This window comes from Salvelinus fontinalis, chromosome 4 (assembly GCF_029448725.1).
Source record: "Salvelinus fontinalis isolate EN_2023a chromosome 4, ASM2944872v1, whole genome shotgun sequence".
NCBI classification, from domain to species: Eukaryota; Metazoa; Chordata; class Actinopteri; order Salmoniformes; family Salmonidae; genus Salvelinus; species Salvelinus fontinalis.
In genome coordinates, this window is record NC_074668.1 from 72,340,056 (window position 1) to 72,367,577 (window position 27,522).

At 40.6% G+C, this 27,522-nt stretch overlaps 1 protein-coding gene across 1 annotated transcript; it reads right to left on the reverse strand.

Annotated features, from left to right (window-relative positions):
• Positions 1-4,363: 4,363 nt before the first annotated feature.
• LOC129854331 (B-cadherin-like) lies at positions 4,364-21,084 on the reverse strand. Its single transcript, XM_055921263.1, is given in 21 exon segments — positions 4,364-4,751; positions 4,879-4,918; positions 4,920-5,095; positions 5,172-5,396; positions 5,502-5,644; positions 5,776-6,020; positions 9,665-9,745; positions 11,612-11,725; positions 11,835-12,007; positions 12,111-12,255; positions 12,353-12,508; positions 12,607-12,747; positions 13,582-13,767; positions 13,876-14,004; positions 14,110-14,282; positions 14,387-14,531; positions 14,629-14,784; positions 14,883-15,023; positions 15,259-15,500; positions 20,215-20,329; positions 20,934-21,084. Coding segments are annotated over 21 exon segments (3,135 nt in total). The 5' UTR covers positions 20,985-21,084; the 3' UTR covers positions 4,364-4,593.
• Positions 21,085-27,522: the final 6,438 nt, after the last annotated feature.

The window sequence follows — 27,522 nt, forward strand, 5'->3', positions numbered from 1 at the left end:
TTTCCTAAGCCACAGTTTGTTATATGTGCAAAATAACTATCTCACAAATCGATGAAACCGTCACTCTTGCGCAGACATTTAGAAATGAAACATGCCAATTTGAAAAATGAGCCTCAGGAGTTTTTGAGCGAGAATTAAGATGACTTTCGGGCAGTAAGACACGTATAAAAGCAACAGATACCATTAATAAGAATGAGATAGAAGCGTCGTATATGGTGAGCTACCGAGTGGCTAGGACAGGCAAGCCCCGTACTATTGTGGAGGACTTAATTCTTTATGCAGCCGCGGATATGGCTGGGTCAATGCTGGGGGAAAAGGCCTAAGAAACTATTGACAAAGCCTTCATCAAACATCACTGTTTCACGACGTATCAGTAACATGGCAGAAGATGTTTTGAAATAATTACTGCTTCACATACAAGCCAGTGAATTATATGCATTACAGCTGGATGAGTTAACAGATGTGGCGGGCCTGGCACAGCTCCTGGTATATGTCCGTTAAGTTTATGGGGGGTCAATTAAGGAAGACATCCTCTTCTGCAAACCACTGGAAACCAGGACAACAGGTAAGGACATTTTTTAAGTACTAGACATCTTTGTGACATTAAATTAACTTTGGTGGTCAAGATCTGTTGGTATCTGTACTGATGGCGCAAAAGCCATGACAGGGAGACATAGTAGAGTGGTAATGCGCGTGCAAGCAGTTGCTCCCGACGCCACTTGGGTACACTGCAATCAATCAATCAAGTTTATTTTATATAGCCCTTCGTACATCAGCTAATATCTCGAAGTGCTGTACAGAGACCCAGCCTAAAACCCCAAACAGCTAGAATGCAGGTGTAGAAGCACGGTGGCTAGGAAAAACTCCCTAGAAAGGCCAAAACCTAGGAAGAAACCTAGAGAGGAACCAGGCTATGAGGGGTGGCCAGTTCTCTTCTGGCTGTGCCGGGTGGAGATTATAACAGAACTATGCCAAGATGTTCAAAAATGTTCATAAGTGACAAGCATGGTCAAATAATAATCATGAATGCAGCATCCACCGAGAGGCTCTTGCTGCCAAGGGAAGCCTGGCAGCTTGAAAGGAGTTTTGGACACTACAGTGAAAATGGTTAACTTTGTCAAAGCAATGCCCCTGAACTCTATTGTATTTTCTGCATTATGCAATGATATGGGCAGCGGCCATGTAACGCTTTTCCAACATACAGAAGTGCGCTTGTTGTCAAGGGGCAAAGTATTGACACATTTTTTTGAATTGAGAGACAAGCTTAAAATGTTCTTTACTGACCATCATTTTCACTTGGTTGACCGCTTGCATGATGACGAATTTCTCACATGTCTGGACTATCTGGGTGATGTTTTTTCTCGCCTGAATGATATGAATCTTGCATTACAGGGACTCTCCGCAACTATATTCAATGTGCTTGACAAAATTGAGGCTATGATTAAGAAGTTGGAGCTCTTCTCTGTCTGCATTAACAAGGACAACACACAGGTCTTTCCATCATTGTATGATTTTTTTGTATGCAAATGAACAAGCTTACGGACAATGTCAAATGTGATATAACGAAGCACCTGACTGAGCTTGGTGCTCAATCACGCAGGTACTTTCCCCAAACGGACGACACAAACAATTGGATTTGTTATCTCTTTCATGCCATGCCTCCAGTCCACTTACCGATATCTGAACAAGAGAGCCTCATCGAAATTGCAACAAGCGGTTCCATGAAAATTGAATTTAATCAGAAGCTACTGCCAGATTTCAGGATTGGGCTGCGCTCTGAGTATCCTGCCTTGGCAAATCGGCTGTTAAGACACTGATGCCCTTTGCAACCACGTACCTATGTGAGAGTGGATTCTCGGCCCTCACTAGCATGAAAACTAAATACAGGCACAGACTGTGTGTGGAAAATGACTGAGACTCTCTCCAATACAACCCAACATTGCAGAGTTATGTGCATCCTTTCAAGCACACCCTTCTTATTAATCTGTGGTGAGGTAGGTAGCCTAGTGGTTAGAGCATTGGCCTAGTAACTGATAGGTTGCAAGATCAAATCCCTGAGCTGACAAGGTATAAATCTGTCGTTCTGCCCCTGAACATGGCAGTTAACCCAATAGGCCGTCATTTAAAATAAGAATTTGTTCTTAACAGACTTGCCTAGTTAAATAAAGGTATTAACAATTTTTGATGAACAAATAAGGTTTTATATGGCTAAATAAAGAGCAAAATTATTGATTATTATTATATTATTATTTGTGCCCTGGTCCTATAAGAGCTCTTTGTCACTTCCCACGAGCCGGGTTGTGACAAAAACTCACACTCATTCTTATATTTAAGGGAGGATTAACGGCAGGTGAATACCTGGATCAGGCCCAGGGATTGTTCCAAAGGGAAACAGAGAGGCACAGCTCAATGGAATTGGAGAAAGCCAACTCACTCGCGCGGAGCATTGTAAACTCTCTAGGTTCCGCTCATCTTTGCTATTGTGTTAATTTTTATTATTACTTTTTATTTTAGTCTACTTGGTAAATATGTTCTTCTTGAACTGCACTGTTGGTTAAGGGCTTGTAAGTAAGCATTTCACGGTAAAGTCTACACTTGTTGTATTCGGCGCATGTGACAAATAAAGTTTGATTTGATAGGCACTGTAGGCCCTCGTCAGCACCAACCCAGGAGCTAGAGTTTGGCCAGGGACAATTCACACTGGGTCAGAAATAGCCCCACTGCCTCTATTTTTGACCTGTCTGATGCTGTATGGGTATCAGGTCCATGCCTCTCTTGCTCTGGCTACAGGGTATTGAGAGGGGTCTTTTGTGGCGTCACAGTGGCTATAGTTAGGATCTGCTGTGGCGTCAGCTGACGCACACGTCATGGAGAACGGCGACAGAGGTCAAGATCACGTCTGGAGCTGAGCCTTGTGTTTGTCTATCGTCCTCATCCTCTGGGTCTGTCCAGTAAAGGCTGGTCAACGTTTCTACCAAACCTCAAACGGTTACATTCATATTGATCTCCACAATGTAAGTAGTAGTAAAAGTTGTCCATGGTTGACCGGGTCCATGGTGTCCTGCTGCTAAAGAATTCTGTTGGTATAAATTGAGTGTGTCAAAAAGGTGAAGGATGGGCCGAGACGGCTTCAGCCAGGATATGCTGAGAAATACGTCTGCCATGTCAGTCTCCGCTAAGATCCCCCAGCAATACCCCAGGGAGCTGTGACGGTAGTGCCAGAGCCCTGCCCCATGGGACAGTGTAAGACAAAACAAATTGCGTATTGTGCCTTGAATCTCCATTATAAACTGGATGGTTCGAGCCCCACTGATTTGTATTTTATTAGGATCCCCATTAGCTGTTGCAAAAGCAGTAGCTACTCTTATTTGTGCCCACACAAAACATGACATAACACAGAACATTAATAGACAAGAACAGCTTAAGGACAGAACTACATACATAGATTTTTTTAAATGCACACAGTTTGTATCTAGATCAAATAGGGAAGAGGCATTGTGCTGTGAGGTGTTGCTTTATCTGTTTTCTGAAACCAGGATTGCTGTTTATTTGAGCAACATGAGATGGAACAGAGTTCCATGCTGTACACTTTCTTGAATTTGTTCTGGATTTGGGGACTGTGAAAAGAACCCTGGTGGCATGTCTGGTGGGGTAAGTGTGTGTGTCAGAGCTGTGTGTAAGTTGACTACGCAAAACAACTTGGGATTTACAACACATTCATGTTTCTTATAAAAGGAAGAAACGATGCAGTCAGTCTCTCCTCAACTCTTAGCCAAGAGAGACTGGCATAGTATTTACATCAACCCTCTGATTACAATGAAGAGCAAGACATGCAGCTCTGTTCTGTGCCAACTGTAGCTTAGCTGTCTTTCCTTGCAGCACTCGACCACACAACCTGACAATAATCAAGATTAGACAAAACTAGAGCCTGCAGAACTTGCTTTTTGGAGTGTGGTGTCAAAAAAAGCAGAGCATCTCTTTATTACGGCTAGACCTCCTCCCCATCTTTACAACCATTGAATCTATATGTTTTGACCAAGACAGTTTACAATCTAAGCTAACGCCAAGTAATTTAGACTCCTCAACTTGTTCAACAGCCACAGCATTCATCACCAGATTCAGCTGAGGTTTAGAACAGCCCTTTCGCCGCGGTATATTGGCCATATACCACACCCCCTCAGGTCTTATTGCTTAACTATAGCTTTTACAATCTGTTCTGTGGGACAAGGAAATGTCATCATTCATCGACCCAGACCTCTTCCAGTCAATCATCGCCATCTAGTACCTTAGCAGTGAATTTGAATAATTTTGCCAAAAATATATATATATATTATTAAATAAATTACAACCTATCACATGTCCATCATTGTACTAAAGGGATATCCTTTATTAAAAAATATACATAATTCACTCTTCAGAAGCAAGAAAGAAAAAACAATGATAAAAAAGACCCAAACTTAGATGTTCATCAAACATTTTTAAAAGCAATTATTGAGCTTGTTAATTAATCTCAGTTAACAAATAAATCCTAAAGCTGATTTGGCTTTCAGTAAAATAAATGTCATGCTTAAGGATAGTCTTTATAGGGAGAACCTAATGGGCTTGTTCTGAGCTAGTCTGGTGAGTTCTCCCTTTCAACTGGTCATCCTCCCCACCTCCCTCCTCGTCATAGTAGTAGATGACATCGTCCTCCTGAGGCTCCTTCTCACCACCTCTCTTCCTCAGGAACATGAGCAGCAGAAGAGACAACACTGGAGCACAACAAACAGAGCCTTAACACACTAGCACTTCACTGTGTATTAACAATTACATACGTACGCTTCGAGGACAGCACTGACCAAACACTTTAGTGCCGGGTTAAACAAATGAACAACTTACATAGGAGTAGTAATACTGCTCCTAGAATTCCCAGAATGCTAGAGGCCGAAGCCTGCTACAGCTTTATCGGTGCACTGGACATCTGCTCCTTTGCAGTCACACACGGAGACCTGGACGGTGCTGTCATGGTATAGGCCCTGGTTGTCAGACACTCTCAGGACAACCGTGTAATCTCCACTGTCCAACATAGTCTTCAGAGTCAGGATAATGCCAGTCTCTGAAATGGAAAACGGGTAACATATATTGTTAAAAGGGGGAATAGTACTGTAGTTCTGGGAAAAACCAATGCATACTTGTGTCGTTCATTCTGGCAGTCCAGTTAGATTGGGACAACCCCTGAAGCTGTACGGTGTATGGAGCAGCAAAGCCCGCGCCGTCTTTATCAGTGACTGACAGCAGCTGTGGGGAGGACTCCTTGTTGCAGACCTTGATCACACTCTCGTCGATAGTTGGAGCATTATCATTCACATCCTCCAGCTCTATGATAAGGGTGCCAGTGCCAGTTGCCGGGATTTCATCTGCATATCCAAATTAGAGCACTGTTACTCAAAGGGTCAAGTTTAGGGTGTGGTCTTTTACTAAATTTTAAATATTAACATTAGAAAAAGTGAAAATTTAAATACCGTTGTCGATGCCCAGAACAATAACAGAGTATTTGTTGTTTTGGACAAAAGTGGATTCTCTGTCCATTAGGCTCTTGACTTTGATCAGCCCAGTGTCTTTGTTAATACTTAGCCATCCAGCAGGATCATTGCGTATCTTGTATCTGTGTAGTAAATGTAAAAAAAATTTTTTTTAAAAGCATTGCTTACAACCTGTACAGTCGTCATTTGAAAAATGTCCCCCTCTTCAAATCTTACAAAGCATAAGACATTTTAAATGTAGTTCTAATCTTACGAGACTTTCTGACTCCTTGCAGTGTCTGGGTCTGTGGCTGGGTACAGAACCAGGTCACTGTCAACAGGGAGGTCCTCAGGTTTCCTGATAATCTTCTCCACTGGGGTGAAGACTGGAGCTTCATTCACATCCTCCACATTCACTACAACAGTAGCAGTGGAGGTGGGCAGGCTGATTGCAAATGGGACTTCATTCTGCACAATGACCAGCAGAGTGTACTTGTTGTTCTTCTCAAAGTCAAGTGGCTGTGTTGAAAGAACAGAAAAGCCCATCAGCATAGGAATCCTTCAGACATTATAGAATCAGGATAATGGTGTTTATATCTACAAGCATATATGGACAGTGTAGCCAAAACATTTTATTTTGCTCTATACTCCAGCATTTTAGATCAAATGTTTCATATGAAGCGACAGTTCATACCGTGACTTTTATTTTAGGGTCTTTCCATAAATATGTTTTACCGTTTATAAAATGTAAGCACTTTATGTATCTAGTCCCCCCATTTGAAGGTGTCTTAGGTATAAGGACAAATTCACATAGTGTATTAAACTTGTCAAAAGTATAGTATTTGGTTTCATATTCCTAGCACGCAATGACTACATCAAGCCTGCGACTACAAACTTGTTGGATGCATTTTCAGTGTGTTGGTTTTGTTTTGGATTATGTTGTGCCCAATAGAAATTAATTGTAAATAAGAATCACTTTTATTATAAATAAAAATGTTTCTGAACAATTTTACATTAATGTGGATGCTACCATGATTACGGATAATCCTGAATAATGATGTGAGTGAGAAACATAAAGATCATACCCCCAAAACATTCTAACCTGACTAGGCATCCCCCTTTCCTTTCTATTCTTTAACATCTCACCATTACCAATAATAACAGGGGAGGTTATACTTTTTTTGGGGGGGGGTATGAGGGGTATGATATCGAACTCTCACTCAACGTGATTCAAGATTTAGTCATGATTATCCACAATAATGCTATCATCCACATTAATGTAGAAGCGTTCTATTCTCATTTACAATAAAATAGACTCCCAAATGACAATACATTACTTACCATTCATTTCTATAGACCCTTTCGGACGTCAGGCAGCCTAGTGGTTAGAGCGTTGGGCCAGTAACCAAAAGGTTGCTGGATTGAATCCCTGAGCTGACAAGGTAAAAATCTTCTGTTCTGCACCTGAGCAAGGGAGTTAACCCACTGTTCCCCAAGCACCGAAGACATGGATGTTGATTAAGGCAGCCCTCCGCACCTCTCTGATTCAGAGGGGTTGGGTTAAATGCGGAAGACACATTTCAGTTGAATGCATTCAGTTGTACAACTGACTAGTATCCCCTTTTTGTGTTTGCAAACATTAATGCACAAGTGCGATGCGTGCAAGTTGTGGCAGAACAAGGGGGAGTTCTTACAGAACGACGGCAAAAAAAAGCATCTCTACATGTTGTTTACGAGTGCAATTCACACTACTTTTGGATTATAATTGGACTCGTAGGAATGCCTGCTTAATATGTTTGTGTCATCATCGCAAATCAACTGCATTATACTTTTTTTTTTAAACACTTCAACCAGTAAAATGGCTCTTTGGCTAGCTTTTGCTACAGCCTATATCAATAAGCGTAAGCATTCTAGCTAACAACTGCTGCATCCAAAATAGATAATTTTGCAAAGACCACAATCAAATATAACCTTAGCGACTGTCCAAGCAAGACAGTGTTTATTTTTTTGGCTTGCCCGTTTTGCATGTTATTATGACATTAATACGTGTAACATATCAGTTTGCAAACAATGTAAAGAAAAAAAATCATTGATTTATTTCCTGAGTAAGGCAGCTCCAAAATGCAGGTGTTCCAGCCTAGCTCAGTGCTTTCTGCAGTGCTGGGGCAGCCAGTGGAAAATACGGAGCGTACAGTAGGTGTTGGTAATATTCTCTAGTTGCGCCGTGATTGGCTCAGTGTTCTGTCACTCATGGGGAAACTACGTCACCTCCAAGTCTAAGGGTAGAGCTAGAAAATTCAAGCCCCTTGGGTGCTGCCATAGAGTTACATTAGAAGTGCCCATCCAAGAAGGCTCAAGGTCATTGGCCACAGATAAAATGACGTCAAATCATGTTATATCTACAGTAGCTTTGATTGGACTGATTATAGTTACAAACTCTAAACTAGCGGTCATCATCATGAATCAAGTTGACAATTTACTGGCAAATCCTTTTTAATCCTTGTCATATGAAGGGAAATTACAGATAAGACGTATCGGTGCTCATCGGCCAAACATTACACAACAAGTTGAAATGGAAAATTCAACAATGAGTGGTTTGGAAGGAATCAGTGGCTAACTGCAAGCATTACAAAGCAATCACTAGCCTGCTATTCAGTGGAGTGTCTGTGTGGTCTCAAGTCTAGGATTAAGGGTTTCTTTTCCAAGCTTAAAATGATAAACATTCAACATTGGCCATGCTGTCAATGAAGCATGATTTGTGCCGCGCTCAAAACTGTTAACGCGAAATTTGACTTTAGTGATTTCAAGACAACTAGGAACTCGGGGGGGAAAAACAGCTCCGACTGGGAAAATACGTTTTTTACGGTCATCCAACTCAGAATTGTAAATCCGGAACTTTGGTCTATTCTCACCTCTTATTTTCTCCTACTGTTCTGACTTGGTGGTGCACATGTAGCCTATAACCTGTTTTAGAGAAATGTAATCATTTAATATTATAAGAGCTTTCATTGTCTGCTTATAAGCCCCTTTTATTTATCATACGGTTCTGACTTGGTGTACAGGGACAACACTTTAAGAACTGCCCATGTTCTGAATTCTGTCGCTGTACATTTAAAAAGTGCTGATCAAATAGTTATATCGACTATGTTCGTCCTAGCTTGCTCGTTCATGTCTTAATCGAAATTACAGATTGCTTCTTATCCGCTTGTCATCCCCTTATGCCATAGTTTGTACATCTCAATTGTCAGTAGAAACCACATTTGTTTAAGCAAGTCAGCCTGATTTTTTAAAAAGGCAGTAAATGTGGCTGAATGAACTGTTTCGCTGCCAGACAAGGCTCTGCTGATAGCCAGGTGTAGCAGTGATAAGGTGTTGGGACTGCTGATGGCACTCTGCTGTTGGGACAGCTTTATGTAGGCCCTAACAACGTGTTCACCGTTATAGCACAATTCATGTATTGTGTAGTGGCTTTGCTGGCATGCATCCCACATTTTTGTTTTGATTGCCCACCAAGATGTACATGCTAAAATCGCCACTGATTGTAAGCGTATGAGAACCCCAAAACGTGATTTTGTTTAGAAGTAATAAAGTAATACATTTAAATCTAGGCCATGTTGAATTGGCGCAAGTGGCGATGACTTTCTTACTGCCGCCAAGAGTCGCGCGCAACTCAAGGGTCTATTGGGCACAACATAATCAGAAACAATGAAAGCAAAGTAGAGTCAAACTTGATGTAATCATTGTGTGCTAGGAATATGGGACCAAAATACTACACTTTTGACTACTTTAATACACCATTAGTGAATTTGTCCAAATACTTACTACACCTTCAAAATGGGGGGGCTAGATACATAAAGTACTTTCATTTCTAAACGTTAAAACAGATATGTATGAAAATACCCTCAAATAGAAAGGTCACATTGTGTACTGTCGCCTCATAAAACATTGGATCTCAAATTTAAAAAATGCTAGAGTATAGAGTCAAATTAAAAAATTTCAGCCTTACAGTCCAAATAAATAGGAAGGGGAGTGCAAGATAATTCCTTCAGGAAATCATTCCAGAGTAGCAGCTAAAAAGCTACATTGACAGGCTGCTTTTGCTACACCTCCAGAGTAGCAGCTCAAATATATATAGATATCTATAGGAAAAAATTTCAACATACCTTGGCTGTTGTAATGATGCCCTCCAGGTTGCTAGGGCCTGTGCTCACACTGAAAAGGCCTTGAGGGTCCCCGTCAACTATCTTGTAGGTGGTGGAACAGGTAGAGGAGTTTGAATTATATCTGTGAGTAAAACAGAACTCATTTTGCAGCAAACTTCCTGACAGGAAGTGGAAAATCTGAAATCGATGCTCTGTTCTAGGGCCTGCCTATAAATGTCCTTGATATTTATTAGTATACATGCACTTCAAATGTCTTCCACTAGATGTCGACAGGCAGTGAGAGAAGAAATGGAGTGTATAACTTGATCTGGGGTCGAACAAAATCTCTTGGCATGACGTGTCACCAGTTTCCTGTTTTCTGGAGCGCGCGAGAAGGGACCTGGTATTGCCTTCTGAAAAGCTGTCGTTATAGACGACTAATATCTCCGGCTTTGATTTTATTTGATAAATGTGACAATATCATCGTAAAGTATGTTTTTTCAATATAGTTTTATTAGATTATTGAAATTTATTCGGGACGTTAGGCGTGTTGCGTTGTGTGCCTTTGTTCAGGAAGGAGAGCTTCGCGCTACTTTGCTAGCTTTCCGTGCTAATTGACTGGAGAAGAGGACATTCTAAAACCAAACAACGATTGTTCTGGACAAAGGACCCCTTGTACAACATTCTGATGGAAGATCATCAAAAGTAGGACCCATTTTATGATGCTATTTCATATATCTGTCGAACATGTGAAATAGTAGTTTGCGCCCAGATTTTGGGTACTCTCTCGCTATAACTAAGCTGGATGTCGTAATGAAGTTATTTTTAGAATTCTAACACGGCGATTGCATTAAGAACTAGTGTATCTATAATTTCCTATACAACATGTATTTTCTAGTAACGTTTATGAATAGTTATTTGGTCAGAATAGTTGAGTGTCATAAAAATATCCGCACATTCTGGGAAAAAGATGCTACGTTAGCACAATGTATAACCACTGATTTCAGCTCTAAATATGCACATTTTCGAACAAAACATAAGTGTATGTATAACCTGATGTTATAGGACTGTCATCTGATGAAGGTTTATGAAGGTTAGTGAAAATTAATATATTTTGCTGGTTTATTCGCTATCGCTAACGTGCCTATTGCTATCGCTAACATGCCTTGATGAATGAATGCGGTAGTGTGGTAGGCTATTGTAGTAAGCTAATATAATGCTATATTGTGTTTTCGCTGTAAAACACTTAAAAAATCGGAAATATTGGCTGGATTCACAAGATGTTTGTCTTTAATTTGCTGTACACCATCGATTTTTCAGAAATGTTTTATGATGAGTATTTAGGTATTTGATGTTGGTGTCTGTAATTACTCTGGCTGCTTCGGTGCTATTTCTGACGGTAGCTGTGATGGTAGCTGCAATGTAGAACTGATTTATACCTCAAATATGCACATTTTTCGAACAAAACATAGATTTATTGTATAACATGTTATAAGACTGTCATCTGATGAAGTTGTTTCTTGGTTAGTTTGGTTGGTTCTTGGTTAGTTAGGTTGGCTTTGTGCATGCTACCTGTGCTGTGAAAAATGTCTGTCCTTTTTTGTATTTGGTGGTGAACTAACATAAATATATGTGGTGTTTTCGCTGTAAAACATTTTAAAAATCGGACATGTTGACTGGATTCACAAGATGTGTATCTTTCATTTGCTGTATTGGACTTGTTAATGTGTGAAAGTTAAATATTTCTCAAAAATATATTTTGAATTTTGCGCTCTGCCTTTTCAGTGGAATGTGGGAGGAGTTCCGCTAGCGGAACCCCGGTGCCAGACAGGTTAATATCTGAAACTGACACGGTGTACTGCAAAGGAGAGAAGCATGATTATAAAGCAACAAACAGAGGGCAATTCCATTGTGTTTTAAAACAGTTGTAAGGCTTCAATTTGAAATTGTCTTCAGAAATGTGCTTACCGAAGGCGCGTTGTCATTGCTGTCCGTTACTGTAATGATGGCTTTGCCAACGCTGGTAAGGCCATTTCCCTCCATATCGGCAGCTTGGATTGCCAAAGTATATTTGGGAATTTTCTGAAACAAATTAAGTAGCAAATTAAGTCAGGGTCACAAATGTAACGCAAGTAGAATATACACAATGAGTAAATGATCAACAAGACTATTGATTTGAAAAGAGACCAACCTCTCTGTCCAACCCAGCTGCGTTAACCCGAATCCCTCCGGTCACAGGGTTGATGACAAACATGTTGGTGCTTGGTAGTGGAGGCTCCTGACTGATAATGGTGTATCTGACATCAGAATTGGCAGAGCCCTCCTCATCAGCATCAGGGGCCGTTACCCGCATGACCTCGTCACCTGAACAGAGTGAAAATAATTATAGCAAAATATAGCATAATTTTTCTTAAAAAACATCACATCGTTAAGCATTGTAAATACTGAGTGTGTGTGAACAACATACCTGGTTTTGATGCCCCAGGGACTGTTCCCGTAAATGGATCTTGGGTAAATTCAGGTTTGTTGTCATTCATATCAATGACTTTCACAATGATCTCCATGGGATCCTCAGCTGTACCTGCACCCACTGCAACAGCATGGACTAGGAGCTAGAGAGAAAAGTAACGACAAACATTAGTTTAAAACTACATATAAATCAGTTTTCAATTAAGTCAAGGGAAGAAAATTAGGATACGCAAACCGTACAATGTATTTGTCTTTTTTCTCCCTGTCCAAAGGCTGGGTCACATAGAGAGTTCCAGAGTTTTTGTCCACAGTGAAGAGTCCCACAGGAGGTAGGTCTGCCCCAGCGCCAGTGATGCTGTACTGGATCTTCACCTCTTTATCATTGTTGGACCTGATCTGGTTTACAAGGATAATAGCATTCACATCACTGACGAAATGTCCAACACTGATATTAAAGTCATGGAAAAACTATCCTTAACCTACAAGACACTTACCTGCACCATATTCTTGGGGAACGGGCCTCGGTCATTCTCTGGGAAGTTGATGGGAGGAATGACCCAGTCCCTCTTCCTTCTTTTCAGACCTCCTGAAGACTTGGGGAAGTTCAGAACAGGTAGAGACAGACTTTCTCCTGGCTGTGGAATTGAAACAAACCATGAAATATCAAGTCTATGGTTTTACAAGCACCAAAATACATATATGGAGCATTTTACAAAAACTGCCATCAAACATCATATCTTAACATAACATTTTTTTAAATAAATAAGTTTCAATGACAGAATATTTCCAGCTATTTTGCAATGACCACAACCAAATATAACCTTAGCGACTGTTCAAGCAAGAATCAAAACATCATTGTAAGCTTATGAGAACCCCAAAAAGTTATTTTGTATAGAAGTAATACAAATTGAAATCTAGGCTATGAGGAATGGGCGCAGAAGGCGATGGCTTTCTCTGCCGCCAAGAGTCGCGTGCAACTGTGTGTGACGTCAGTGTGTCATGAACTGGAAAAGGGTCTATTGGGCACAACATAATCAGAAACAACGAAAACTTGATGTAGTCATTGCGTGCTAGGAATACGGGACTAAACCTTTGACTACTTTTATACACCATTAGTGAATTTGTCCAAATACTTATGACACCTTCAAAATGGGGGGACTAGAAACATAAAGTACTTTCATTTCTAAACGTTAAAACAGATATGTATGAAAATACCCTCAAATTAAAAGGTGACATTGTGTACTGTCGCCTCATAAAACATTGTATCTCAAATAAAAAAATGCTAGAGTATAGAGTCAAATTAAAACGTTTTAGCGTCACTGTCCAAATAAATACGAAGGGGAGTGAAAATTGCTTCCTCCAGGATACCATTCCAGAATAGCAGCTGAAAAGCTATATTGACAGGTTGCTTTTGCTACGCCCCCAGAGTAGCAGCTCAAATATATCTATTGGAGAGGAATTTAACATACTTTTACTGTCATAATGATGCCCTCCAGCTTGCTGGGGCCTGTGCACACATGGAAAAGGCCTTGAGGGTCCCCGTCAACTATCTTGTAGGTGGTGGCCCAGGCAGAGGAGTGAGGCTCATCTCCATCAGTCACGGGCATTTTCACCACCAAGGCATCCACTTTATTCTCTGGGATTGACACGGTGTACTGCAAAGGAGAGAAGCATGATTATAAAGCAACAAAGGGTAATTCCATTATGTGTTAAAACGGTTGTAAGGCTGCAATTTAAAATGTTGCCTTCAGAAATGTGCTTACCGAAGGCGTCACAAACTGTGGCGCGTTGTCATTGCTGTCCGTTACTGTAATGATGGCTTTGCCAACGCTGGTAAGGCCATTTCCCTCCATATCGGCAGCTTGGATTTCCAAAGTATATTTGGTAAATTTCTGAAACAAATTAAGTAGTAAATTTAATCAGAATCACAAATGTAATGCATGTAGAATGTACACAATGAATAAGTGATCGACAAGACTATTGATTTGAAGAACAACCTCTCTGTTCAACCCAGGTGCGTTAACCCGAATCCCTCCAGTCACAGGGTTGATGACAAACATGTTGGGGCTTGGTAGTGGAGGCTCCTGACTGATAATGGTGTATCTGACATCAGAATTGTCAGAGCCCTCCTCATCAGCATCAGTGGCCGTTATCTGCATGACCTCGTCACCTGTACAGAGTGAGGAAAAAAAAAAATCTGAATCGTCCTAGCATAATTCTCCTTATAAAACATCATTAAGTATTGTAAATACTGAGTGTGTGTGAACAACATACCTGGTTTTGATGCCCCAGGGACTGTTCCCGTAAATGGATCTTGGGTAAATTCAGGTTTGTTGTCATTCATATCAATGACTTTCACAATGATCTCCATGGGATCCTCAGCTGTACCTGCACCCACTGCAACAGCATGGACTAGGAGCTAGAGAGAAAAGTAACGACAAACATTAGTTTAAAACTACATATAAATCAGTTTTCAATTAAGTCAAGGGAAGAAAATTAGGATACGCAAACCGTACAATGTATTTGTCTTTTTTCTCCCTGTCCAAAGGCTGGGTCACATAGAGAGTTCCAGAGTTTTTGTCCACAGTGAAGAGTCCCACAGGAGGTAGGTCTGCCCCAGCGCCAGTGATGCTGTACTGGATCTTCACCTCTTTATCATTGTTGGACCTGATCTGGTTTACAAGGATAATAGAATTCACATCACTGACGAAATGTCCAACACTGATATTAAAGTCATGGAAAAACGATCCTTAACCTACAAGACACTTACCTGCACCATATTCTTGGGGAACGGGCCTCGGTCATTCTCTGGGAAGTTGATGGGAGGAATGATCCAGTCCCTCTTCCTTCTTTTCAGACCTCCTGAAGACTTGGGGAAGTTCAGAACAGGTAGAGACAGACTTTCTCCTGGCTGTGGAATTGAAACAAAAACCATGAAATATCAAGTCTATGGTTTTACAAGCACCAAAATACATAGAGCATTTGACAAAAACTGCCATCAAACTTCAATTGACCTGAAAAAAAAAATCAGTTTCAATTACAGAATATTTCCAGCTATACATGTCATTGAAACACTTCCAGAGATGCAGTTGCCCATCTATCCACTAGAGGACACCATAGTCTCATTAATTTAACCAGTCATATACCTTGGGCTGGGTGGTCATCTCATGGTGATTGTGGTTGTGGCCATGTCTGGCCTCATGCAGCACTCTGACTGGAACCATGATCTTCTTGCCCTTGGACTGGGTAGAGACATAGAACTCCTTATGTCCATTATGCAGAGTCAGCCCCCTCTTCAGTTTCAGCGTCCCGTCGCCATCTACTTTGAAGCGTGAATCCTCGGAGTGAAAGAGAAAGCTGGTACGGCTGGTGCAGTCATCAAAAACCACTGCAAGGTCAAAGAGAAAGGTGGTCAGAGGATAACATTTTTTTTTTTTTTTAAATATCGCAACCATAATACACATGGGCCTAAAAAGTAACCATTGAAAGCAATTCAACAACAGGAGCAGATTTACAGCACTGTTGCATTCATTTCAAATTCATATCAGGAGTCATATTCCATCAGTGCCTTCTTGTGAGAAACTGAGAGCCACCACAGACTCTCTCAGTAAATGTATAAATGGAATACTGGTCATAGTAACAAAGCAGCAAAATGGCCTAAAACAAACCTAGGCCTAGTCGCCTCATGATCGCAGTTCTGATCTGCTGCAAAGACATTATGCAGGACTTATTATTTGCACAATGTAAAAACCCTCAACATGTCGGACTTGCAAAGGAGTAAATTGACCCATATACTCATGTAATTATTAACATGACATGTATAACTAGTACTGTGCAAGAACAATATACCAGGTAGAGATTAAGCTGTCATGGTATACAAGTAGTCTACTAGAATCATCCTGTGTGGACAGAGAGCAGGGTTGACTTGCCCAGCCCTGGGTTGAGACTCAAGGACAGGCAGCAACATCTGGTTTCACATGACTACTAGAAACATCCTGAGGCATAGGCCTAGCTATACAAAGAGGTCTGAATGTCTCATTATGCTCCTATTAGCTTACAATAGTTGATTGAGTATTATTTAGAAACCCCAAATCAATACACCTCTTTCCAGCCTAATGAACTGGCTAAATGTTCTGCAGAAATTGTGGAATGGCACAAAACAAGAAATGTGTGGTTGAGAAAGATATGGAAGTGTGGTTTTCAGAAGTAAAACTGAACTGGATGTATGCCACAGTACCCACTTCTGCTTTCTGCTCATTCTTTGGCTTGCTAAAGTATTCACCCCCCCCTTGGCATTTTTCCTATTTTGTCGCCTTACAACATGGAATTAAAATGGGTTTTTAGGGGGTTTGATTTACACAACATGCCTACCGCTTTCAAGATGCAAAATATTTTTTATTTTAAAACAAAGAAGAAATTAGACAACAAAACAGAACTTGAGCGTGCATAACTATTCACCCCCCCAAAGTCAATACTTTGTCGAGCAACCTTTTGCAGCAATTTCAGCTGCAAGTCACGAGGTATGTCTCTTAGCTTGGCACATCTAGCCACTGGGATTTTTGCCCATTCTTCAAGAAAATACTGCTCGAGCTCCTTCAAGTTGGATGGATTCCGCTGGTGTACAGCAATCTTTAAGTCCTACCACAAATTCTCAATTGGATTTAGGTCTGGGCTTTGACTAGGCCATTCCAAGGTATTTAAATGTTTCCCCTTAAAACCACTCGAGTGTTTCTTTAGCAGTATTCTTAGGGTCATTGTCCTGCTGGAAGGGGAATCTCCGTCCCAGTCTCAAATCTCTGGAAGACTGAAACAGGTTTCCCTCAAGAATTTCCCTGTATTTAGCACCCTCCGTCATTCTTTCAATTATGACCAGTTTCCCAGTCCCGGCCGATGAAAAACATCCCCACAGCATGATGCTGCCACCACCATGCTTCACTGTGGGGATGGTGTTCTTGGGGTGATGAGAGATGTTGGGTTTGCACCAGACTTAGCGTTCTCCTTGGTGGCCAAAAAAGCTCAATTTTAGTCTCATCTGACCAGAGTACCTTCTTCCATATGTTTGGGGAGTCTCCCCCATGTCTTTTGGCGAACACTAAATGTGTTTGCTTATTTTTTTCTTTAAGCAATGGCTTGTTTCTGGCCACTCTTCCGTAAAGCCCAGCTCTGTGGAGTGTATGGCTTAAAGTGGTACTATGGACAGATACTCCAATCTCCACTGTGGAGCTTTGCAGCTCCTTCAGGGTTATCTTTGGTCTCTTTGTTGCCTTTCTGATTAATGTCCTCCTTGCCAGGTCCATGAGTTCTGGTGGGCGGCCCTCTCTTGGCAGGTTTGTTGTGGTGCCATATTCTTTCCATTTTGTAATAATGGATTTAATGGTGTTCCGTGGGTTGTTCAAAGTTTCTGATATTTTTTTATAACCCAACCCTGATCTTTACTTCTCCACAACTTTGTCCCAGACCTGTTTGGAGAGCTCCTTGGTCTTCATGGTGCCGCTTGCTTGGTGGTGCCCCTTGCTTATTGGTGGTGCAGACTCTGGGGCCTTTCAGAACAGGTGTATAGTATATACTGAGATCATGTGACAGATCATGTGACACTTAGATTGCACCCAGGTGGACTTTAAATAATTATGTGACTTCTGAAGGTAATTGGTTGCACCAAATCTTATTTAGGGCCTTCATAGCAAAGGGGGTGAATACATAAGCACGCACCACATTTCAGTTTTCTTTTTGTTTTTTTCCCTTCCATTTTTTGAAACAAGTAATTTTTTTAATTTCACCAATTTAGACTATTTTGCGTATGTCCATTACATGAAATCCAAATATAAATCAATTTAAATTACAGGCTGTCATGCAACAATATAAGAAAAATGCCAAGGGGACGAATACTTTTGCAAGGCACTGTAGTTAGGTATTAGAGAATCAGGTAGGTAGGTAGAGGTACAGCAACTACCACTCTTTAGGCAAGATGGCGGTTGTCACCAAAGTTTTGAACAAATTAAAGAAAGATGTAGGTGGTAAAGCTGAAGTCCAGAACAACAAATAATCACGCCCCCTGTCACAAACACATTTGTTTTACAACTGGCTGTCTCGTTGTTGTTGGTAAATCAGGCCTAACACTGTTGTGTCGTCTGCAAACTCGATGATTGAGTTGGAGATGTGCATGGGCACGCAGTCATGGGTGAACAGGAAGTACAGGAGGGGGATAAATGGAGATTACAGTGACTCAACGGTCAGGTGGTATTTGACTGCGGTCATGCCTCATTTCTGCCAGTGTGGCGGTAATGCGATCACCACTACAGCTCTAGGTATAGACTACTGACCATATCAACTTGTTTTCTGAAAATGTCTTCGGTACATAATTAGTCTAGCCTATACTCCAAAATTAAACAAATTCTAGTAATCGTGGGGCCTGTATTATTATGCGAACTGGATGGACTGGCTACCTTATGCTACACTCCAAACTTTCTATCCATGAGTCTAGGAGAGAACATATAGGCCTAGGTGATGAATAACGGGGCATTTTCATAATTAGTAGGCTGACATTAACTTAGCTACAGAATCTCACTGTGCGTCTCCATCTCCTCCCCTCTCATTCACTTCGTTCTTGAGCGTGCATAGAGGGGCTGTCAACAGTTTAATCAAATATGTTTTGTTAGGAAAACATGTTACTGTCAATGTTCCCAAACAGATTTCACTTTGTTTCCCAAATGAAGCACTGGTTAGCTGCAGGAGCTGGGTTGGAGAGCCCATGGCATAGAGTTTGGGCAGAATATCACCTGTCGCACAGCAAAAGGCTACATGCTCCTCAAACAGTGACTGTTGCAGAGTGAAACTATTGTTCTTATAAACCCAGACATTTCTATATGCAATCCCATGTGAAAGCAAAGTTGGTTGCCACTAAAAACAGGAGGATCCCAGCTGCTACTATATTTATTTCTCAGCTGCTAATATTAAGCCGGAGTAGACTACCTGGCAGGAGTGAAAAACGAACTGCGGGAAAGTGGCCTCCAGTCTCTATTCAAGTGCATACAGATGACAATGTATTTTGTCTCCCACCAATTTGATAATGAACAATTCTAAATCAAAACAATTTTGACATATTTGTAAAAGACAAGATTGAATTGAGAATAGTCTGATGGGTGAAAATATGATATCTTGAGAGAACAATGTGTGCAGCAAGCTTTATTTGGACTTAATCAAATAACTAATAGCCTATAGTCACACCAGAGGTCGATTTAGAGTTAAGAAATCTGCATATTCAAAACGCAGACCATCAACAACAAAAAAACGTCGTTTTAAACCATGTCACCTGCATTTTATATTGAAAGTCAGTGTTTTTTGCTACAATAGAGTGATCAGGGGCGTGCAACTATAGTTTTCATTCACACAAAAGTGTCAAACGATAGAATATAGCTTCATTTTGATCAGATGAGAACAGAAGTGCAATGCTATTTGGCTAGCAGCTATATAAGTAAATGAGCTTACAATTAAAAAGTAAGGACGATGCATGGCCATCATATATAAGATATTTATCATAGAATGTAGCCGGCTACAACCATTTACAATGAAGATCTTTGAAGTTATTTGGATTTTTACCTATTATCTTTGAAAGACAGGGTCCTGAAAAAGGGACGTTTCTTTTTTTGCTGAGTTTATATGTTTGATTTCTAAGACGTTCTAAAAAGGTTTGTATCATTCACAACTAAGTTACAAAACAACTCTAAATCTAGCGTATAGGACTGGTTCCAAATGATCACTTTTATGCTCAACATAGCCACTTCACATGCGAAAATCGGTCCAGAATGGGAAAAGTATCCTTTCTATTTTATTCAGCTGAGCTCAATTACACTCACCAGTTTATTAGGTACATCTCGTACCAGGTGAGACCACCCTTTTCTTCCAGAACAGCATGAATTATTCAGGGCAATTTTTTGTTGAAGGTTCAAATAGATATTTCCCAATCGGAGCTCGTTTTTCCCCCTAAGTTTTGAACACACTGAAGTTGGAGATTTCCGACTTCCCAGATGTTTTGAACGTGATGTTAGCACAAGACAGGGCAAAAATGTATGACAGTTAGGAAGCTACCATTAGTTAGTTCTTACCTTTCCCAAGACTCCGGCCACTTTGTAAGTGATTTCTTTCCACTTTGAAAATGTACATTTCTGAATTGAAACCTGGAAGACATTTTGACTCCTCCGACAACCCTGGTTTGAAAGCCTTACAAAAGGAAAAAAGTAAATAAACAGTTTAATTATTTATAGTCAACTGCACAAGGTCATAAAATAAATATTCACCAGATTTCCATAGAAATGCAATTATACTATGACCATATTACAGACACATATTTCCCTCAGATTACACAGACCCATAAAGAAGTCTAAAACAAATCCAATTGTGATAAACTCCCATATCTATTGGGTGAAATACCACAGTGTGCAATCACAGCAGTAATATTTGTGACCTGTTGCCACAAGAAAAGGGCAACCAGTGAAAAACACCAATGTAAATACAACCTATATTTATTTATTTTCCCATTTGTACTTTAACTATTTGCAAATCATTACAACATTGTATATAGACATAATGACATTTGAAATGTCATTATTTTGGAACTTTTGTAAGTGTAATGTTAACTGTTAATTTTATTGTTCATTTCACTTTTGTTTAGTATCTATTTCACCTGCTTTGGCAATGTAAACATATGTTTCCCATGCCAATAAAGCCCCTTCAATTTCAATTGAACTGTACCCAATGTATTCCCAGGTAAATGGCGTAGCCTACATTACGTGTTACTTTTAAAGTAGAATTAAAAAAATCTTACCTGGAGAAATAATATTAATACGCCCAGCTCCACGAACCAAAATGCCCCCATTTGTTTTAAATAATTTGTGGACAGTCGTTCCACCAACAGTAAAAAGTAATGAGTTTATGCGTAGAGGGGAAACGTCTCTCTCGTTCAAATCTATGCTTTCTGGGTTGTCGCTTAAATAAGAAAAATGAGCTTCAGGAGGTAGTGATGTATGCAGGCAGGAGACCTCGCCCATCCGCTCGCTCCAAGTATGGGCATGGTGAAGAACGGCTCCTTATACTCGCACCTATGAAACACAAGTAAATTGTCATAATCCAGAAACCCACAGCAGGGTCCTATGTGCCAAATATTACATGAGAATATGAGAATTCCAATCGAGAGGAGAAGCACTGATGAAGAAGAGTGGGCTCAGGATCAAACACGAATGTCAGTCATTCCATTTCATGATCTAAGTAGTTTGAAATAAAACAGTCAGCAACACTGACAATAATTTGTCAAAAGCTATAATTTGTCAAAATAAGCTTTACATTTTAACAAATGACTGATAAATACATATATATTTTAATCATGGTAAAACATTTTATTTACCATTGCTCCATTTAGCCTAGTCGAAATAAATGCTGTAGATATTCTTCACCATACACTTCCTCAGCTTGTAGTAAAGTCTGTGTCAATGTGTGAGACCCTGTACTATCTCTCAAAGGAACCATTAATTTAGCTAGTTTGACCACAGACTGCATGATCCTAAAGCATGTCCAGTTGGGGAATGAGACTGGAACACTTTATTAAAAACAACCCAATTTCAAAAAAACATCATAGAACTTGAATACTATTTATGTTGATCTCACTTTTACTCCTCAATGCTCATGCTGCTGCACTGTAGTTTACATGGCTGCCCTACACAACTAAACATAATCATAATGAGTAGCCTAAACATCTCCAGTCAGCAGAACATATCAGTAATAAAATTGTGTATTGTAGATGGGCTTTACCACCTGAGGTTTTCTGTGTATCCGATTGGCTACAAATACAGGTAAAATTGCATCAGTAAGTCCTCCATGCATCCTCTTTATCACATCTCCATCATCCTCACCTCAGACATGGTGGCAGAACAACATTACAGACCCTGCTTGCTTTGGATTCCCAGCAGCTTTGTGAAGCAATGGTTGACTGATAAGGGATGTGAATTGACTTATAAGTCTATGGTGTTACCTTGTAGAACCAAATACGTCCTATAGACCTAGTCTTCGGTTGTAAGTAACCTATATAATATCAATCAAATTATTAAGATATGGAGAGACCGGCCTGTTGGAGAAAATAAAGTGCTTGAGGGTTCCAAAGGGAAGGGAAAGTATGACATGCAAGATATTTCTTTATCCATTCAATCAGTGACCTTAGAGTACAGAGAATATTGTGGATCATGAGTTTCAAATGCGATCAGTTCATGACCCACATCCAAACATCACTTCCTTCACTTTAAAGGCTTTTACTCATGATCCACAATATTGGTATGCATTGCTAGCTCGGATAATCATAACCTCCAAAGTAGTTGGTCACACCCTGATCTGTTTCACCTGTCTTTGTGTTTGTCTCCACTCCCCACCAGGTGTCTTTCCTCTCCCCTCATTATCCCCTGTGTATTTATACAGGTGTTCTGTTTGTCTGTTGCTAGTTTGTTTTGTTCGTCAAGCCTAACAGCTTTTTCCCCTCTTGCGCCGGCCTGTTTCTAGTTTTCACGGTTTTGACCGTTCTGCCTGCTCTGACCCTGCCTGCCGTCCTGTACCTTGTCCCACCACACTGGATTATTTACCTCTGCCTGCCCTGAGACTGCCTGCCGTTCTGTACCTTTTGGACTCTTATCTGGATTACTGATCTTTGCCAGCCATTGACCTGTTTGCCTGCCCCCTGTTCTAGTAATAAACTTAAATAGAGCTTGACCCTGGAGCATCGGACCATAAAACAGGGTTTCCCAACCATCTCCACTGGCTCCCTCCAGAAGTTTCACATTTTTGTTTTAACCCTAAATTACCACACCTGATTTAGTTAGTCAAAGGCTTGATGATTAGTTGACTAATTGAACCATGTGTGCCAGTTAAGGGTTAAAACTCAAATGTGAAATGTCTGGAGGGGCCGAGGAGAGGTTTTGGAAACCCTGCCCTAAAGGAACCCCAACGGAGATGCCAAGAGTGAGATCTCCCTTGGGGGATTTCTTAACAGACTTATCAAGGCTAGAATTGTTACACTACTCCCTTGGTTCAGAAAACACAACCGGTGCTTCTCGATCACAAATCCCTAACGCCTTAAAAGGATTTGCGTTTGACCTTCATACACTATCCTACTTCTGCTCATTTGACCTGAGGTAGGTTTGAAGCCAGGTCGCTTGACCCTAAGGAAATCACGCTACACACAACCCCAAGAGAGTAAGGGCCTCATCAAGGCTAGAGTCGTTCAACTTGTCAGGCAGCATGACTACCATTTAGGACATTTCTAACTAGTACTAAATGCAGTTGCAATATACTGATGAATTTTAGCTGGCTCATTGGCTTTCATTTCAATGTGGGATTAAAATACAAAATGGTGCTATACAACTTTCAAATCCTCAGACTGATTGACTGTAACCTAAGCCTTTGTCTTGCAGGCATGAACTCTTAGGTTGCATGTATTGAAAATAGATTCAAAATCCTCCCGCAGTACCCATGCTCCTGCACCTATCCCCCCATGATACAGGTACAGTATGCTAGAATGCCAAACCTTTAAAAAATGTAATACAGCCAAGCTATTATTTTCATGAGTTCTCCCTGACTCCCTGATGCAGGACCTACAGGAGCTGATAGAGAGTTTCACAGGGCCAGATTGTCATGTAACTCCAAAGGTGACTTGGGCAGAGTGCATACAAGTGGGGGGGGGGGGGAGAGAGGCAATGGTGGACAGCATGCTCTCTGCTGAAGGTACTGTGTTGGGCCAGTGTCAGTATTGCAACAGTGAGGATGCGGTTGTGCTAGAGAGGACTGCCCAGGCATCTTCTCTCTGCCACATGTGACATAGCCACCCACAGCACTAAGGTTTTGTACAACAGAGTCTCTGAAGGAGCAAAGTGTGCGTTTATAGTTTTGCTGTTTCTTTTTTTTTTCAATTTAAAGTTTTATTAAGTTTTCAATCAACCAACCAAACACATTCCACATTCACAGATGTGACAGACTTAAAAAAAAATAATAATAATAAAAAATAGTTGTATATATATATATATACACATACATACATACATACATACATACATACATACATACATATATATATATATATATATATATATATATATATATATATATATATATATATATATATATATATACACATACATACACACACATACACACAAATAATAATTATAACAAAATTTAAAATATCAAACTTGCAGCAGCACTATCAAGGTTCTTATTAGCTATTTCCAGCCATAGCTGAGATGACGAGCCAATAATTAGCTTTTTAGATTTTACAGCACCTTACACAACACGCATCTGCTCATCTCCCTGATCCCCCCCATTCACTCTGTCCAATTTGAAATATAGTTGAGTAGTGGAGACCAGAGTCTATCAAACTTGGGCTGTCTCTTGTGGAGGTCATAAATGAGCTTTTCAAGAGGGAGAAAGTCAACAATCTGGTCAATCCACATTTTAAATGTAGGAGAAGTATTAGAGGCCCACAATAGAAGAATACATTTCTTAGCAAAGTATGTAAAGGTCATGAGCAAATTTTCTCTGTCAGGATCAAGAACAAAGTCCTGCTGGGCATTAAGAAGATAGAGACACGGGGTCATATCAAACTGTACATCTAGTATTTTCTGTGCAGCAGTATGTATAGATTGCCAAAATCTGGCAATCTCTCCACAGCTCCAAAATACATGCATATAGGTTCCACTTTCAGAGGTATGTCTTTTACAGTTAGGAGAAATGTCTGTTTTCATTTTATGGAGTCTCAAGGGAGTGTAATAAAATGTGTACAAAAATTTGTAATTAGATTCTTTCATTTTTACATTAGTAGAGGAGCGGTATACCCTGTCGCAAACCTCCGCCCATAACTCATCACTGATAGTCAGACCAAGGTCCTTTTCCAATATTATTTTCAAAGGAGTAAAGGAGGATCCTCCTTTCTCAGAAAGGAGTCTATAGATATAGGATATTTTGCCTTTAATGGATTGTGCTGTGACAATAAGGGTTTCAACTTCATTCAACTGAGTTCTAAACCTCCTCTTGGAAGTAAATGAGGAGATGACATGTCTAATTTGAAGATATTTAAAAAAAATGGGATCATGGCACATTGAATTCACTGCAGAGCTCTTGAAAGGATTTCAGTGTAGTGGTCTTCTGATGAAATAGGTCTGAAAAGGTCCTGATTCCTAGAGTATGCCAAAGATTAAAGTTGGCATCCCTCAGGGCTTTTGGCAAGTCTGGGTTGCCTGCTATAGGCGAGTGAGAACATATTTGGGAGGAGATGCCCAGGTATTTCTTACAGTCCCTCCACGCTAGTAGGGTGCTGTAAATCACAAATGTTTTGGCTATGTTGCCCACTTCACTAAAGTTATTAATGAATATAGTTGAGCTTAGTGGCAATGAACCACAGGATTGGGCTTCTATCTGGATCCACGTTGACTCTTGTCTGTTTGTGATCCATGTTAGCATGTTGCGGATTTGGGCAGACCAGTAGTACAATTGAAGGGAGGGAAGGGCAAGACCACCCTTAGATTCAGGTTTCGATAGAGTGGAGAGCTTGATCCTAGGTTTTTTATTGCCCCATATAAATTTGGTGATGCTTTGGTTAATTGTTTTGAAAAAGGAACCTGGGAGATAGCATGGGAGCTTCTGAAATAAATGGTTCAGTCTAGGGAGGATGTTCATACGGATTACATTAATTCTTCCTACTAAGCTAATTGGGAGGGAGATCCAGGTTTGGAGGTTGTTCTTGATTCGATCCAGGAGTGGAAGATAATTCTCCTTGAAAAGCCTATTCAGATCTGGTGTTATGAATATCCCAAGGTATTGAAACCCCAGTGTCTTCCATTGGAATGGGCATAGTGTCTTCATAGAACTGGTGAGTGTAATATTGAGAGGGCAGACAGTGGATTTGTTAAAATTAATCTTATAACCTGAAAACGTGCCATACTGAGCAATTGTGTCTAAAATGGGAGGAAGAGATTTCTCAGGGTTGGATATGTAGAGCAAGACATCATCCACGTAAAGCGAAATCTTGTGCTGCAGGCCGCCTGCAGGAACACCCATAATACTTGGATTGCTCCTTATCAACTCTGCCAGAGGCTCCGCCCCCAACAAGTAGAGCAGGAGGGACAGCGAGCACCCTTGTCTTGTGCCCCATCCCAAAGGGAATCTGTCAGAGTTCAGTCCGTTAGTAGTCACCATGGCATTTGAATGAGAGTATAGTAATTTGATCCATTTAATAAAGTTTGGGCCCATATTGAACTTTTCTAAGACTGAGAGACTTTTGGCGAGCAATTTGGTAATTATTTTGTAGTCGAAATCCAACAAGCTTATGGGCCGGAAGGAGGAGCAGGATAGGGGGTCCTTGTCTTTTTTGAGCAACACTGTAATGCGAGCTGTGTGCATTGAGTCTGGGAGAACTCAGTTTTTGCAAAAATCCTCCAGCATTGGCATGAAAATAGGGCTAAGCTGGGGCCAAAAAGCTTTGTAGAACTCTCTGGGGAATCCATCTGGGCCTGGGGACTTGTTAGGTGGCATGGAGGTAATTGCCTCCAGGATCTCCTCAGGACTGAAGGGGGAGTTGAGATCTTCTTGGTCGGTCTCTGATAGTTTAGGTAGCGAGATTCCCTCTAGGAAGGAGTGGAGTTCTGCTTCCGTGTGTTTTCTCTCAGAGGTATATAGTTTGCAGTAAAAAATCATGAAAAGTTAAATTGATCTTTTTTGGGTCATATGTGACCTCATCCTCTGCTGTTTGGATAGCCATAATTGTACGGTCTGAATGCTCTTTTTTTAATTGATAAGCAAGCAATCTACTAGGCCTATTGCTATACTCATGGTATTTCTGTTTAGTAAAGAAAACTTTTTTTTAAATCTCCCGAGTATAGTCCAAATTCAGTTTGGCTTTGGCTGCTTTAAGTTGACTCCAGGAGGTGCTGTCTGGGGATTGTTCGTGTACTTTTTCACAGCGTTCCAGCTCCCTCTCCAGATCTAGCCTGTGTGCTTCCATTGCTTTTTTCTTAGAGAAAGCATATGCAATTAGATGACCTCTTAGTGTGGCTTTAGCAGCGTCCCACATTGTGGCCGGAGAAACAGGAGAATCTTTGTTGTCTTGTGTGTAGTTGTCTATCCATGTAGTTACCGATGTATGGATTGCTTCGTTTGATAGCATGGAGGTGTTGAATTTCCAGCTCTTTGACATCGGGATGTTTTTGCAAAGGTCAAAGCGGAGGTGGACAAAGGCGTGATCCGAAAGCGCTATGGGTCAGATTGTACACGTGGATGAATTTATGAAACTCTTTGGGATAAAAATGTAATCTATACGGGAGTAGGTGTTATGGACATTAGAGTAGTATGTATAGTCTATAGATGAGCTATTAGTCTCTCTCCAG